A 14,554-nucleotide genomic window follows, 5' to 3' on the forward strand; every position below is an offset into this window, starting at 1 on the left:
TATTCAACCACTAACTACATTATGTACTGATTCTCATCTTTCCACTCTCACTTAAAAGTGTTTACCTTGCTCATTATGAATAATAGAACTATCACATGGGTCTTTGGTGATCCAAATCTTCGGACTCCCATCTTACCTGTTTGTAATTTTATCCAACAGTTCTGTAGACCATAAGCCATATGGTGAAATAATTTTTTTTTAAAAAGGAGTAATGAACATGTACTATATCTTAATATGCAAGAAAAAGGCATATTGAAAAAAGAGTGGAAGTTGATATTCCTTAAAAGGAAAAAATAGGGACTTCCCTGGTGGTCTAGTGGCTACAACTACATGCTCCCAATGTAGGGGGCCCGGGTTCGATCCCTGGTCAGGGAACTAGATCCCACATGCCACAACTAAGACCTGGTGCAGACAAATAAATAAATAAATATTTTTTTAAAAAAGGAAAAAATATATACTTATGTGAATTAAGTACACAGAAAATACTCTGGAGTACTTATTTTGCCTCTGAAACAACTGGTAAATTCAGTAAGAACCTTCTTAATTTGAATAGTACTTAAAATTTATATTAAATTTTATAATACTTAAAATTTACATTCCAGCATGTACTTTGGCTTAAAAGGCTTTACAAAACGCAAAAATTTAGGAAGTAAACTGTCCCCTTAACGTCAGATATTTGTTAACGGTGGAGGACTAATTTCTTCCTATATAAGTTAGCATAGTTAGAAAAAGAGGATCAGTATGGATTCATTTTTAAAAACTTGGAAAACCTAAAACTGAGATAAGTGTGGGTTATGCAGCAAAAATTAGAATTTAAAATATGGAAAAACAGGACAAAGTCACTCCTTTCTCCGTCTATTGGGCATATTTTTTGTTTTTGAATGATTCAATGAAAGGAGTTTCAGCAAAAAATAGTAAGTTTAACTCAAATATTTCAAACAAATGCTGAAACAATTTAATATTTATTAAATCAAGAGTTTCATATGTTTTTCTATGTTTAAAAAAATGCACATTTTAAAATACAGGGTATAGGAATTAACTATTCAAGTTTGGAAATGAATGTAAAAACATCCATATATTTACTGAATATTAAAACTGAAAAACAAGACATTCTGTGTAATTTATAGTTAAAGACAGACGTGAAGTACTTAAACCGTAAGTAATTGGGTATGTTAGTGATATGCTCTTAATCATTACTAAGGACATGTGTCATTTAATTGTGGACTGAGTCGAATTAAATGGCATTTTGATGTCGTTGTGGAAATGACATTCACAAATCCATGTCTTAAAATGGATTATTTATATATCTTGTTCGGTTGTGTTAATGGTTTTTAGCAGTTTAATTTATTCCAGAATGGAAACTTAAGTTGCGTTTAATAGATTTTGTAAGTCAATAGAATGTATTTTCTTTTGAAATCTTATTTTCATTAGAATTGGTAGTGTAACTTAATGAATATGCATGAAAGGGTGTACGTATAAAACAGATTTTGTGTTTTTTTCCCTTAAAGAAGAACAAAATTAATTAAGCATCTATACCTGTGGTTTCTACCTTTTGGAAGTGATACAAATACACTGAAGCTAAAACTTGAAATTAAATCATATTTATTGCTAAGAGTTAATTGACAAATGTTAGAGAGAAAAAAATCACTATTAGTATTAAAGAGCTGAAAGCACGGTGGCACATTATAATTTAGGAATTGCTGCTACTTGCATAACTTCATTATTTTATTTGGAGATGAAGAGGAAGAAGGGTCTTGCACTTAAGCTAATGATTAATATGATGTAATATTTTAAACCAGAATTTTCAACCACTCTAAAAACTTACATGCCTCTTAGCTAATGTTATAATTGTATCATATTACTTAGGTTCAAGTTCTTCCTTCAAAGAGTCATCAGAATAACATGGATTGAAGAGACTTTCGAACACTTGCCATCTCTTGCTGCTGCTGTCACATGAAAGGAGATATTAAACATTTGTTTAATTTTTAGATAAGTGTTATACATATTTCAGCAAATAAAATATTTCAATGCTTACAATAATCCTTATTTTTTCAATTTTAAATATAATAACTTACCGTTTCCATCATAATTTTTTTTTGCAACATAGCCATTTCTTTTCTAAGTTCATTTTGTGCACCAGTAAGTAGATAATCGTGATTCTTCTCCAAGTCCTCCATACTCTAAAACACAAAAGGCTAGTTCAGTTACAAACCACCACTTTTCATCTCAGGTTCAAAACTTATACAATTAATTTTCAAAAGTAGGAACTTTTTAATATTCAACAATGCACATTATTTATCTCAAAAATATTCTAATACATGAAAACCAAAATATCCACTAAAGGAATAGAAAATGTCAGACATAAATCAAATATTATTAAAGGAGGTACAATAGTGTACCTTCTCACTGGAAGAAACAAAAATAACACAAAATTTTATAAAAGGAATAGAAGCACAACTTCCTGTAGCTATGTAGTAGAAAATGGGGATTTAATTCCAATTTAGTTGGCAAAAGAGTAAGACTGAAAGGAAGGTTAGGAAAAAGGGTTAAAAGTATTCTAGGGCAAGAGCATAAACAAAAGCATGAAAGTGCAAAGTGAGTGAGTTCAGAGAAAGCCGTTACGTGGAGGGGTGGAAGTAATGGATGAATGTAGTAATTGGAGCATTAAAAAAAAGGATCATATTATTGGGGGGTGAATCTTGAATGCCTAAGAATTTAGAATGAGAAGCTACTGACAGTTTTTCAGGAGGGAAAAGGTAATGTTATAGAAAGATAATAAGGCAGACCCATGAAGGATGGGTTGGAAAACAGAGAAATCAGCTAAGAGTTTTCATAGTATAAGGAAAGAATGATGAGGTTCTGAACTAGGGCAGTAGCAGTGGATGTGAAGAATAAGAGAGATGGAGGAGTCAAATATAGTACTAAAGTTCCTACACCAAGTGGTAACACTTAGTGATCGTATTTAGCACTTAAATTAAATCGAACACAATGCATTCAAAATGGAAAACTGTTAAGAATTTAAAATGTATAAGCGAAATGTTTTCCCCTTAAACTGAGAAAAAAATTATCTTCTACTTACACACATGAATTATATTTTATAAGAATGTATTATGTTACCAAATATAACAAACCTTTATGAACTGCTCATATAATTGTTTAATTGTTTTCAGTCTCTGGCTCTGAACAATTCTAGACTGTTGAAAAACTTTATGTTGCTGTCGAAACATATTCTACAAATGTAAAAGAAAAAATTATATAATAACAATTCGGGTAAAATTTAGCAAAAATTAATTCTACATTACACTTAAAAGGAATAGTTTTTAAATCAATATTTTTAAGATTTTAACATTTACTATGACTGAGTTTAGATAATTTGTGTTCACCACTTATATACAACAATAATATAATAACCCTACCAGTCATTGAGTAGGAAATCTCAACAATACTCAAAACATGTCCTAATTCTTGGTGCTTTCAATGTCAACACAGATGATCCTTACCATATTGCTGGTCTTTCAGTTTCTTGGCCTGTTTTCCACCAATGATTTTTGTTGTTCACCCTACTTTAGCCATCCACTTACATACGCATACCCTAGATTTTGTCATTACCAAAAACTGTAACCTCTGCATAGTATTAATAATAGCAAACTTGATATTAACAATGTGTTAGGAAGCAAAGACCAACAGCTTTTATGAGTATGGTATGTGCCTGTACTTCTGCATTCAGCAGAACCAAACTCATAGCCAGCAGTGGGCAATGGAACCTGGCTAAGGTCCATGGGTGTACTGCAAGGCCGGCCTCCCCCTTCCTACTTGACACTTGGTTATAGTAGATTAATTATAAAGCTATAAAGCTAAGCATAATACTAACAGCTAGTTTTTCTTCTTGTTCCTCAGCTTTCTTCACATCTATATCCCACTGCTGGAACAAAGTCAGAAACTGCTGAGAATATTCTTGGTTAAGCTTCTGCCTGTAAAGCATAATGAATATTGTCATATTTCACATCAATATGGAAAAACTTTCAAAACAAAACTGATTTGACATAATTATACTATAATAAAAGAGAAAATAATATCAAATTTTCAGATGTGAAGCCAAGAAGTAAAGTTATGATTTATGATGATTCAGAAGTATTTATTTTCCTAACCAACTAACAGAAAATCCCTCTCATGTGCTTTAAGCTCTTGAAAACTAAGGGAGTTTTATTGTACATATACATTTTCCAGAAAAGTCCATTTTATCTCCAAGCAATTTATTTTTCATTTTCTCCTACTGAATATAGGTTGTGATATGATAAATAGATTCACTGAAGTTATTATATTTATCATATAAGATTTCCAAATAGAAATATTTCACTTAATTTTTCCCCATTTTGGTATAATGATTTTGTACAAAAGAATAGTTAATTCAGCTAAAATATACAAATTATTTATAATACATAAGGTTGATCTTTTTCTACACTGTTAAACAGTTAACTATCATTAAGACTAATGGTTTATATGACATTTACTTTTTATTCAGCTAGTGTATTTTTAGAATGAATATAAATTACCTTTATTGTTAAAAAAAAACCTCAAACATTATTTAAAAGGGGAAAAAGGACATCTTTATTGATTTCTAGGAAATATATCTCAAGTCTGTGAAGGAATGAAGTTATAGGACTAAAGGACTTAAAGGAAAATCAAGCCAAATATACTTTTTTACTAGAGATCCCAATAAGTAGAAGATGATAGTACTTCTCATAATTTGCACCAGTGAATACTAAGAAATGATGCAAATGTTGTGGCAGTGAAAAAACCAACAGCCTTACCTTTGCTCTTGTTGGGTTTTCCAAACATTTTCAATTTTCTGGTTACTGGTTTTGAGAGAAGCCTTGGTATACATTTCTAGTCTTTTTCTCTTGGCAAGAAGAGCCTTGTTAATATCAGCTATATTGAAAATAAATACTCATTAAATTTAATGTGGAAGAAAGTTACTTTGTTCCCACATATTCAAATAAACATGGATAAAGCTGGTTCAAGAGTTTTGAAAAGATCTTTAAAAATACACATAATATCAAAAAGCAAGATCATTTCCTTGCTTTTTTTTTCTGAGAAAACTTTTAGTTATTGGTATCCCAAATTCTGATTTTCCTAACTAGAGATAATTTTTTAATTTAGAGGTGATTAAAAAGAGCTAATAACTGGAAAAAAGGGTCTCAAGGACAGACTTTAATTTCTTCATAAGAAAACACTAATAAAGGCTAAATTTAGAACTCATTATATGAAACAAAACTATTTTGAGTCTAAAAAGAATAAAAATAGTTAAAATAATTTTTTAAAATATAGTCAGTGATACTTTAAAATATATTTTTTACTAAAAGAGACAAAGACCAACCAAGCATAGCAAAATCTTATTTTAAGTAAATATCTAAATAAATTCAAGAACCCTTTTAAATACTTTTTTATAGAACATTTTTACCAATAACATAAGTACTGCATTTCATAAACTTTTTAATACTTCAGGTAATTCTTTGCTAGGCACGTGCATATGGATCTACCATCAATAGTTATTTTTCAGTAATCATGATGAGGTGACCTACACTATTACATAAATATTTTGTATTTCCAATATCCATCTATAATAATAAATTTATAAGACAGATTATAAAACAAGCATTTTGTTACTACCAAATAGGGCAAAGCTTTCAAAAAAGACTTGATTATATGAATAATGCTAGAGAGGAGCCAAATATTGACTCTTTTATAAGAATACTATCCCCTAACACGGTTAATGTAACTGATATTTGACATACAATTTAAAGTTTATGAACTTTTTATCTGATCTCTTATTAGCAAGGTGGTCTTTAATTCTCAGCTACATAGTTTAATAATGTAAAAATAAAAATGAAGAGTTATTTTAAAGGCTTCAATTTACATTGCCCTTCGTAAAGAAAAGAACACAGGAATGCCATAGAAAATAACTAAATTGCGAAAATGAAAAACTGACACATACACAGATATGTGCGTGTGTTTGTATCAGTTAGTCCGTGAAAGTCCAAACAAAGAGGGATAGACACTTTTCCCATCCATTTTTGCTCTAAAATTTCATAGTCCATTAAGTTCACACATCTATAAAGTAACAGGACCATTCTTAACTCACCATCGTTAGCACCATCTCTTTTCACATCAACAACTGGAAAAGGTTAGTAAGGAAATCTATGAAGCCGAACCACGTATACTTGTGCAAAATCTTACATATGAGAACAAAGCATTAAATAACAGTCTTACAGTCCACTGATTATTATTTACTATTATACAAATTATATGGTTTGAATACAAATATCTCCTAAAACATACCTCCAAATCTTTCCAGCATATTCTGTACTTCACCCCTGTGAAAAAAATTACATCAAACAACTTTTAATTAAGGATCCATAAAATATCATTCTTGTTTTGGAAGAAATATCACATGCCCAGTATTTTACATACAATACTCGTTGGACAACCAAATAGACTTTTCTTAAAGTCTAAGAGGTGAAAATTGTTTGAGCATATTACCCCATGTCTTCAACTGTTCCTGCAGAAGTCCTCTTCTTCCCATGTTTATCAAGTACTGGAGTCTTCCCTGAATTGACAGTAAAAAAAGAAAAAGAGTTGAAATTAAGTATGCTATTTTGGTAATTTTTAAACGGAGTAATATCTTAATTTTGAGGTTTTTTGAGGCTTTGTGCCAAGACAAGTTTTTAAAGCAGACATATAAATGCACTACTTTCTCTGCAGGTTAGATGGAATTAAATCAGGATCCAAGACCATTTTATGGGAACAATTTTGCAAGTCTTCCTGTGTTAATGTCGTAATAATCTATGTACTGTTTATCAGACATCAGGCGAAAGATGCTATAGAAGCTTCACTGAGTCCGAATAAGAAACACGAAGTACATGAAAATAAATGCAGGACATGGTCACTGCCCAACACCATGAGCTATACGGTACCTTCAGTGACATCCTCCTCTGAACCACTCAGATGTTTTTTATCTGCTTTCTCAAAGTCATAGCCTTTTATAACCTGATCTTCCATGGATGTCTTCCCAGATTTCCCGGTATGTTTTCTTCCAGAGGGCACCATGTCTCGATGTTTTCTGATTTAAAAAAAAAAAAAAGATCAAACCTGCTGAATCCAAAGACACCATTTAAATAAACTGGCAAATTTCAAAATGAGCGATATCAAATAAAGATGATTTTAGTTGAATACCACTTGAGGAGTCTCTTCATCTATTCTGTTGGACCAAAAGTTAACAGAAGAAGATAATGACTGCGCCGCCCCTGACGCCGGCGGTGCTGTGATGGAGAGTTCGCCTCTGAGGACGGGGAGGGCGGCGGAATCCTAGCCCGGCCAGGTTCTGGCTAAATCGGGGCAAATCTAGATCCTGCTGATTTCAGTCACAATGTGCAAATCGTAATTACTGACAGGATCGATCACGAGCCCGCCCCAAAGAAGTTGCCAGCAACAGAAATACAACATAAAACGTTCTGCGTCCTGGGCCGCAGAAAATGACGTCAAGATTTCCACGACCCCAGGCCTCGAGGACCAGTGAAGGGGAGCCCTGGCTTCATCTAAATGGTTTCTGCGGGGCGTGGGCGCGCTGACGAGGGCCCACCCTCCTCGCCTGCTGTCAACCTGTCCACCCGCCCGGTGTCGCGTCCAGTCCCGAGGCAGCCCAGCCGGCGCCTTCCCGCCCACTCACGGCCCTGCCCGCAGGGAGCGGTACTGCCTGCAAATTCCTGTCAGAGGCCCCAGGGAGAGCCAGCGGGTAAGATTTACCTCACAGGTCAAGAATAACCCCTGGCTCAGATTCCCGCGCGGGACAAACGCTCCCCTCCTCACACCTGAAAAACACCCCAATGGTCGACGACCACAGTTATATGTCTCCGTACAGGCGTCTCCGCCGCTCCCGCCTCACCTGCCCCAACGCCTCAGACTTGACCTCTTCACAGCCTCGACACTCCTCCGAAGCAAGTCAGAATTAGCGCGGCAGAAAAGCCGACCTCGCCTCGCCCGGGAGCGTCTCTGATTGGCTGGCAGGAGGGCGCATGCGTGCAGCCGCCCCGGGGCTCCGCTCCCTCGGACGGCATGCCCAGCGAGAGCGCTGACCCAGAGCACCTTGCGGGCGGCGATCTATGGCTAGTACACCTGAAGCGAGGCACTTTCCAGTTTCTTTTTGTAACTTAAGTTTAAAATTTTCACAATATTTTAATAATAAAGTTGCAACAGAATATAAAGAACACACAACTTAATTTGTGAAGTACAGTTTTACCAGAGCCTATTGCATCTCCTCAGGGAGTCCTTTCCCTCCCATCCCCCCCATTCCCTACTCAGAGATTTTTTTTCTTTTTTAATTATCTTGAATTTTGTGTTAATCATTGGACCCTCCCATTTTCTAAGTTTTGTTACCGCATGTATGTGCCCTGAGACAACTCTGCTTAGTTCTGTTTGTGTTTGGGTAGTATAGAAAGTTGTACCATATTCTATGTAGTACTCTGTCACTCGCTTTTTTTTTTTTTAAACCATTCTTTTTTTTTTTTTAATCAGACATCAATTTTATACACATCACTTTATACATGTCAATCCCAATCGCCCAATTCAGCACACCACCATCCCCACCCCACCGCAGTTTTCCCCCCTTGGTGTCCATACGTTTGTTCTCTACATCTGTGTCTCAACTTCTGCCCTGCAAACCGGCTCATCTGTACCATTTTTCTAGGTTCCACATACATGCGTTAATATACGATATTTGTTTTTCTCTTTCTGACTTACTTCACTCTGTATGACAGTCTCTAGATCCATCCACGTCTCAACAAATGACTCAATTTCGTTCCTTTTTATGGCTGTGTCACTCGCTTTTTAAACTTAACATTACGTCACTAAGAGAATCTAGATGATTACACGTAGCCATAGTTCTTTCATTTTCACTGCTGCAAAATATCCCATTGTGCCTCTATTCCACCATTTATTCATTTATTTTCTTGTCTGTGGACATGTGGGTTATTTTCAGATTACAGCCTATATAAACAATGATACTATGAATATTCTAATCTCCTGCATATATGCTAAAGTTTTTACAGAGTATCTGGGTGTGAAGTTGCTCGGTCATAGGCTAGATGATGTAAAGCCAAATTGGTTTCAAATTTATACTCCCACCAACAGTGAGTTCCCATTGTTCAATGCACTCATCATCACTTGGTATAGTCAGATTTCTTAATTTTGCCATTCTAGTGGGTGTAAAATGATATTTCTTTAGGGTCTGCTTTTGTATTTCTCCAGTCACTCATAAGATTAAGCTCTTGTTATGCTTATTGGCCATTTGCATTTCCTTTTCCTTAAAATATCTATTTGGGTTTCTTGCTCATTTTTCAATTGGGTTATGTGTTTCTTATTGACTTGTAGCTCTTTATATATGGGGGCAGTGTTAATATTTATGACTGCTTTCTGTATCTTTTTAAAGGAATTTATTTTTATCCTGAAGTCATAAAAATACAAAAGTTTTAAGGTTTTATTTTTCATTTTTAAGCCTTTGTTCATCTAGAATTTATTTTTGTGCCTGGTGACAGGTAGGGTCCAATTACTTCCCGCCCCGCCCCTCACTGTGGAAACCAGTTGATTGAATAGTGCATGCTTTCCCTTTAACAGCTACGTCATCTGTCATGTTTCTGTATGTTCTTGAGTCTGCTTCCCCAGCCTGTTCCACTGGTCAGTTTGCCTATTCCTGTGCCAAAGTCAGTTTTCATCATTCCAGCTTTATTAAAGGTTTGGCATCTAAGAGGGCAAGCCACATCTTATTTTTTTCTTCAGGAGTATCCTGTGTATTCTTAAACTTTTGCTTTTCTAGTAAATTTTAGAATCAGTTTTCCAAGTTCCAGGAAAACAAAACAAAACAAAACAACCTACTGGATTTTAATTGGAATGGCAATAAATCTATACATCAATCTGGAGAGAACTGAGTCTTCCGATTCTTGAATGTAGCATATTTTCCATTTATTTAGAACTTCTTTCATATAATTCAATAAAGTTAAACTTTTTTCTCTGTGTAGAGTTTGCACTTTTATTAGATTTATTTATAAATAACTTATATTTTGTCTCTATTTTGTTCAAATTGTTATATAATTTTGTTCTAATTGGTATATAAATATCCAATTGATTTCTGATATGGGTCTTATTTCTTTTTAAATCCACATTTTAAAAGTTTATTTATCTGTTTATACACAACATTGTTCCAGAAAGGGTTTAAGGTGGCCTAAAAGACTCCATAAAATACACCAAGGAATTAGTAATAGAAGAACCAGGAATGAAGCCTATGCAAAATGCTTATATAATCCTACTCGTTTACTCTAGGTGGACCGCAAATTTGGCTCTAAGTTTTTAGCAGGCAGTCGGAAAAGGAAACTTAGTTACATCATTTACAGTGTTCGTAAAGCAAAAACAAGCCAGTTACCCAAGCGAAGCACTATTATTCCTAATATTAAGACCAGAAAGAAATTTCTCTTGAGAGGCTTCATAAAGAGGTCAGTGTATGATGTAATTAATAATCAGTGTTCGCAGTAGCAACCTAATGGGAGACACAAAGATGAATGCACAGGGCTCTTTCTTCAATACAGGCAGATAACATCACATCAACTTGAAAATCAGGAACAGCAATTTTATCATGAGTTCGGGGGTTGATGAGGGGAACACAATATGATATGGTCAAGGTACTCAGCTCTTTGCTTTGCTCAACAAAACCAAAGATACATTTTGGAACAACAGAGTTGAATCCAGTACCCAGAATGACTCCTGAGAAGTCCTGAAACCCTTAAAAAATTCTATGCAACATTTTCTGAATAGGTGCGTTTATTCTTCTTGCCAGAGAAAACATAGTTTATCAGATACACTGTACTCAGCGTACCCAGGTGATACACATAAATTAGGAACCATTTCTTTAGACAATCTAGAGAATTAGACTACAAATCATTCATGCTATTCAGATACTTATGTTTTCTTCTTATAGCCTAGCTTATTTTTCCTCTGCAAAAAGAACCTTTTTTGTTTCCATGTGGTGCCACGGCTTGGGTGAAGGTTTCAGGGTGGTTAAAAAGTTGCCTCCTGGCTGGAGGAAGGGGCTCGGGCAGAGATCTCGAGGCGGGGGAAGGCAGGGGGGTCTCGCAGAGGCCGCCGGGCTCTGGAGGCTCCTAGCCGCGCGGACAGGAGAGCCTTTCGAAGAGATACTCGCCCAGTTCGGCCTCGGGGCCCGGCCAGACTGCGCAGGTCGGTCAGGTGCACGCCCATCTTCTTGAGGAGCTTCTTGATGAGCTCCTCCTGCAGGAAGCGGCTCTCCAGCAACTCGCAGAGCTGGGCGCCTGCGCTCGCAGAACCCGGGGCCTGCAGATCTAAGAGCGTCCGGTCCAGGCTCCTCTCCAGGGCCGTGGCGGCCTCCATGGCGCCCCACTCCTCCCGGGACAGCTCCTGCCCGTCCTGGAGCGGGGCGCGGCCGCCCCACTGCTTCCGCATCTTCAAGAGAGAAGCTGGGCGCCCTTGCGCTTCTCCACAGCCAACTCCCGGAAGAAGCGGCCCACGCCCTCCAGAGCCACCTCAACGCCTTCGAAGTAGAAGCTCAGAGAGAGGTAAGGGGACGAGGCCCGAGGTGCCGGTTGATCAGGCGGCTGACGGCGGCCTCCACCTCGGTGGAAGAACTCTGCTGGATTGGGGTGAGTCAGCAGTGAGGAGGCCTTCTCCGTAAAGTGTGCTGTGAGGATGCGCCCGGAAGCAGGGACCTGGGTCTTATTCTTCTCTCCAGCAACTTGCTAAATACTTTTATTACTTCCAATAATTTGTCTGTAGAGCCTGGGATCTTATAATAATATCATCTGTGAATAGTGACGTTCTCGTTTCTTTATAGTTCGTAGGCTTTTTTTCATTTTCTGCCTGCACTGATTAGGATTTTTAGTACGAAGAGGAATAAAAGCATGGATACTAGACATTCTTCCTAATTTTAAAGGGCATGTTTCTAAAGTTTCTGTTAACAGCGATGATACTGAAACCGTGGGTTAAATCCATTTCACCTGCCGTCACTAATCAAGGTCGTTTTAAGATTTGCCTGACCTCCAAGCTGCACTTAGCCTAGACAATAAGGTGTTTGCCCAAGTTGTTTTCCAGCTGCTATAGTTTGAGCTGAGCTGGGTAAGTCTGGATTGGACCACCCACCCTTCAGCTGGGCATTCCAGAGTGTCTTCTTGGTGACCTTTTGACATCAAAGGGCTAAAAACTCTACCCTCAGAACATGCAGAGGCCTGTTGCCTAGTTACACCTGCTCAGAATGTCAGTTACCACACCTTTTTCCAATCACCTTTCCCCACACTCCCCATGCCTTGGACCGCCCTGCTTCTTTATTCTTTATCCCATAAATACCCCCGAGCCCCTTGCCTTGGGAGGCAGAGCTGGGATTGGTTTTCCTGTCTCCTCGCTTGGCTGTCTTCTGAATAAATACCCTCTTGGCTGCAAACCTCGGCATCTCAGTGTTTCATCTTGCTGGGCCTCAGGCAAGACAAACCTGGTTCGGTAACATATACCATGTGTGTGATTTTGGTAGTTGCCCTTTTTGAAAGCTTAGCTTCTATTTTTAGTTTGCGAAGAGTTTTTTGTTTGCTTGTTTTATTTTGTTTTTTAAAATCATGAATAAGTGTTGCGTTTTATTAAATTCTTTTCTGTATCTATTGAAACGATCTTTTCTCTTTAATTTGTTAATGTAGTGAAGAAAATGTATATCATCTCCTAATGTGAAACCAAATCTACATTCCTGTGACAAACCCAAGTTGATCACGATGTACTAACTTTTTAAGCACATTGCTGTGTTTGGGTTGTTCAGCTTTTTGTGTCCATTTTCATGACTGAGATTGACTTGTAATTTTCCCTTAGCCTACTGTCCTTATCTGGTTTGTAATCAAGGCTATGCACATGGCTTGCTCCCTCTTCAAGTCTTTGCTCAAATGTTCATCTCAGTGAGGCCTTCTGTGCCTCCGTTTTTAGATATTGTAATTGTAAACTCTGCACCTTTATTTCTCTTCTTTCCCTAGTCTCCTTCCCCAGCTACCTTTTTCCTACCACTTACTGCTTTCTGTTGTATGTAATTTGATCATTTACTTAACCCCAAATGTTTGAAATTCTTTTGTGAAACTATCTGAACCTAGTGACATCATTGGAGTAGTTCCTTGAAAGTTTTCTTTTTTATCTTTATTTTTTTAACATCTTTATTGGAGTATAATTGCTTTACAATGGTGTATTAGTTTCTGCTTTATAACAAAGTGAATCAGCTATACATATATGTATATCCCCATATCTCCTCCCTCTTGCATCTCCCTCCCACCCCTCTAGGTGGTCACAAAGCACCAAGCTGATCTCCCTGTGCTATGTGGCTGCTTCCCACTAGCTATCTATTTTACATTTGGTAGTATATATATGTCCATGCCACTCTCTCACTTCGTCCCCGTTTACCCTTCCCCCTCCCCGTGTCCTCAAGTCCATTCTCTACTTCTGCGTCTTTATTCCTGTCCTGCCCCTAGGTTCTTCAGAACCTTTTTTTTTTTTTTCAGATTCCATATATATGTGTTAGCATAACACAAATAACTCAGTTTTGTTTCTTTTTATGGCTGAGTAATATTCCACTGTATATATGTACCACATCTTCTTTATCCATTCATCTGTCAATGGACACGTAGGTTGCTTCCATGTCCTGGCTATTGTAAATAGTGCTGCAGTGAACATTGTGGTACATGACTCTTTTTGAATTATGTTTTTCTCTGGGTATATGCCCAGTAGTGGGATTGCTGGGTCGTATGGTAGTTCTCTTGATAGTTTTATTGATTTTTAACTTTCTTCTGTAGAAATTGGTCTTTTTAAGCATTTGTCTCTATTGGGGTCAACTATAGAAAAGTGTTTTTTCTAAGGAATCCTCTATTTCATTTAGTTTTATAAACTTACCTGCATAGAGATGTATAAAGTAGTCTCCTTTGATTTTTTAAATTCTTCTGCATTAATAGGTATTTCCCCTATGCCTGTCTCTTCTTTCCTTCCTTCCTTCCTTCGGAGTTGGATTGATTCTCCCCCCTCGCCCCCCAATTTCTAAGCATTTTGTGGACAGGGTTTCTAGTTCAAGAGCACCTTCTGTCAGTATAATGAAGTGCAGTTTTTTTTAAGCAGTAATGGAGTTGGGGTGAGGAGGAGAAGTTGATGTGTCTTGTTTCACTTTTGTTTTTGCAGGATCTTTAAGTTTTCCTCTCTTGTCTTTCTTTCTCGTAGCTCCAAGAGGCACCACTTCTTTTTTTCCCCTAATATTTATATTATTTATTTATATTTATGTGTTTATTTTGGCTGCTCCAGGTCTTAGTTGCGGCATGAAGGATCTTCCTTGCAGCATGCGGGCTTCTTAGTTGCGGCATGAGGGCTTCTTAGTTGCAGCATACAAACTCTCAGTTGCAGCATGCACATGGGATCTAGTTCTCCAACCAGGGATTGAACCCCGGCCCCCTGCAATGGGAGCACGGAG

At 37.1% G+C, this 14,554-nt stretch overlaps 2 protein-coding genes and 1 pseudogene across 6 annotated transcripts in view; 1 reads left to right on the plus strand and 2 right to left on the minus strand.

Annotated features, from left to right (window-relative positions):
* CHPT1 (choline phosphotransferase 1) overlaps positions 1–10,069 on the plus strand; it is a 42,522-nt gene extending 32,453 nt beyond the window's left edge. For 3 of the 4 annotated variants that reach the window (XR_014233158.1, XM_082349662.1, XM_082349661.1), the window contains one exon: positions 1,867–2,040. Coding sequence is in view for 3 of the 4 variants with exons in the window: in XM_082349662.1 (XP_082205788.1) it covers positions 1,867–1,911 (45 nt within the window). In the remaining variant the exon portion in view is untranslated. Of the gene's footprint in view, positions 1–1,866; positions 2,041–7,073 lie in introns of those variants that run through there. The other variant, XM_082349660.1, reaches the window with a different exon arrangement.
* SYCP3 (synaptonemal complex protein 3) lies at positions 1,893–7,171 on the minus strand (the record flags this gene model as incomplete). The annotated part of the gene is made up of 8 exons (XM_082349692.1): positions 6,975–7,171; positions 6,541–6,607; positions 6,340–6,374; positions 4,812–4,929; positions 3,872–3,971; positions 3,132–3,230; positions 2,076–2,180; positions 1,893–1,946 (listed from the first exon to the last, which is right to left on the minus strand). The coding sequence occupies exons 1-8, from the start codon at positions 7,105–7,107 to the stop codon at positions 1,893–1,895; spliced, it is 711 nt and encodes a 236-aa protein (XP_082205818.1). The 5' UTR covers positions 7,108–7,171.
* LOC309608728 (ferritin light chain pseudogene) lies at positions 9,697–13,995 on the minus strand (annotated as a pseudogene). Its single transcript has 2 exons — positions 13,990–13,995; positions 9,697–11,710 (listed from the first exon to the last, which is right to left on the minus strand). The product of its transcript is annotated as a ferritin light chain pseudogene (transcript).
* Positions 13,996–14,554: the final 559 nt, after the last annotated feature.

Source organism: Balaenoptera borealis (genome assembly GCF_965194805.1).
Source record: "Balaenoptera borealis genome assembly, chromosome: 13".
Classification (NCBI taxonomy): Eukaryota; Metazoa; Chordata; class Mammalia; order Artiodactyla; family Balaenopteridae; genus Balaenoptera; species Balaenoptera borealis.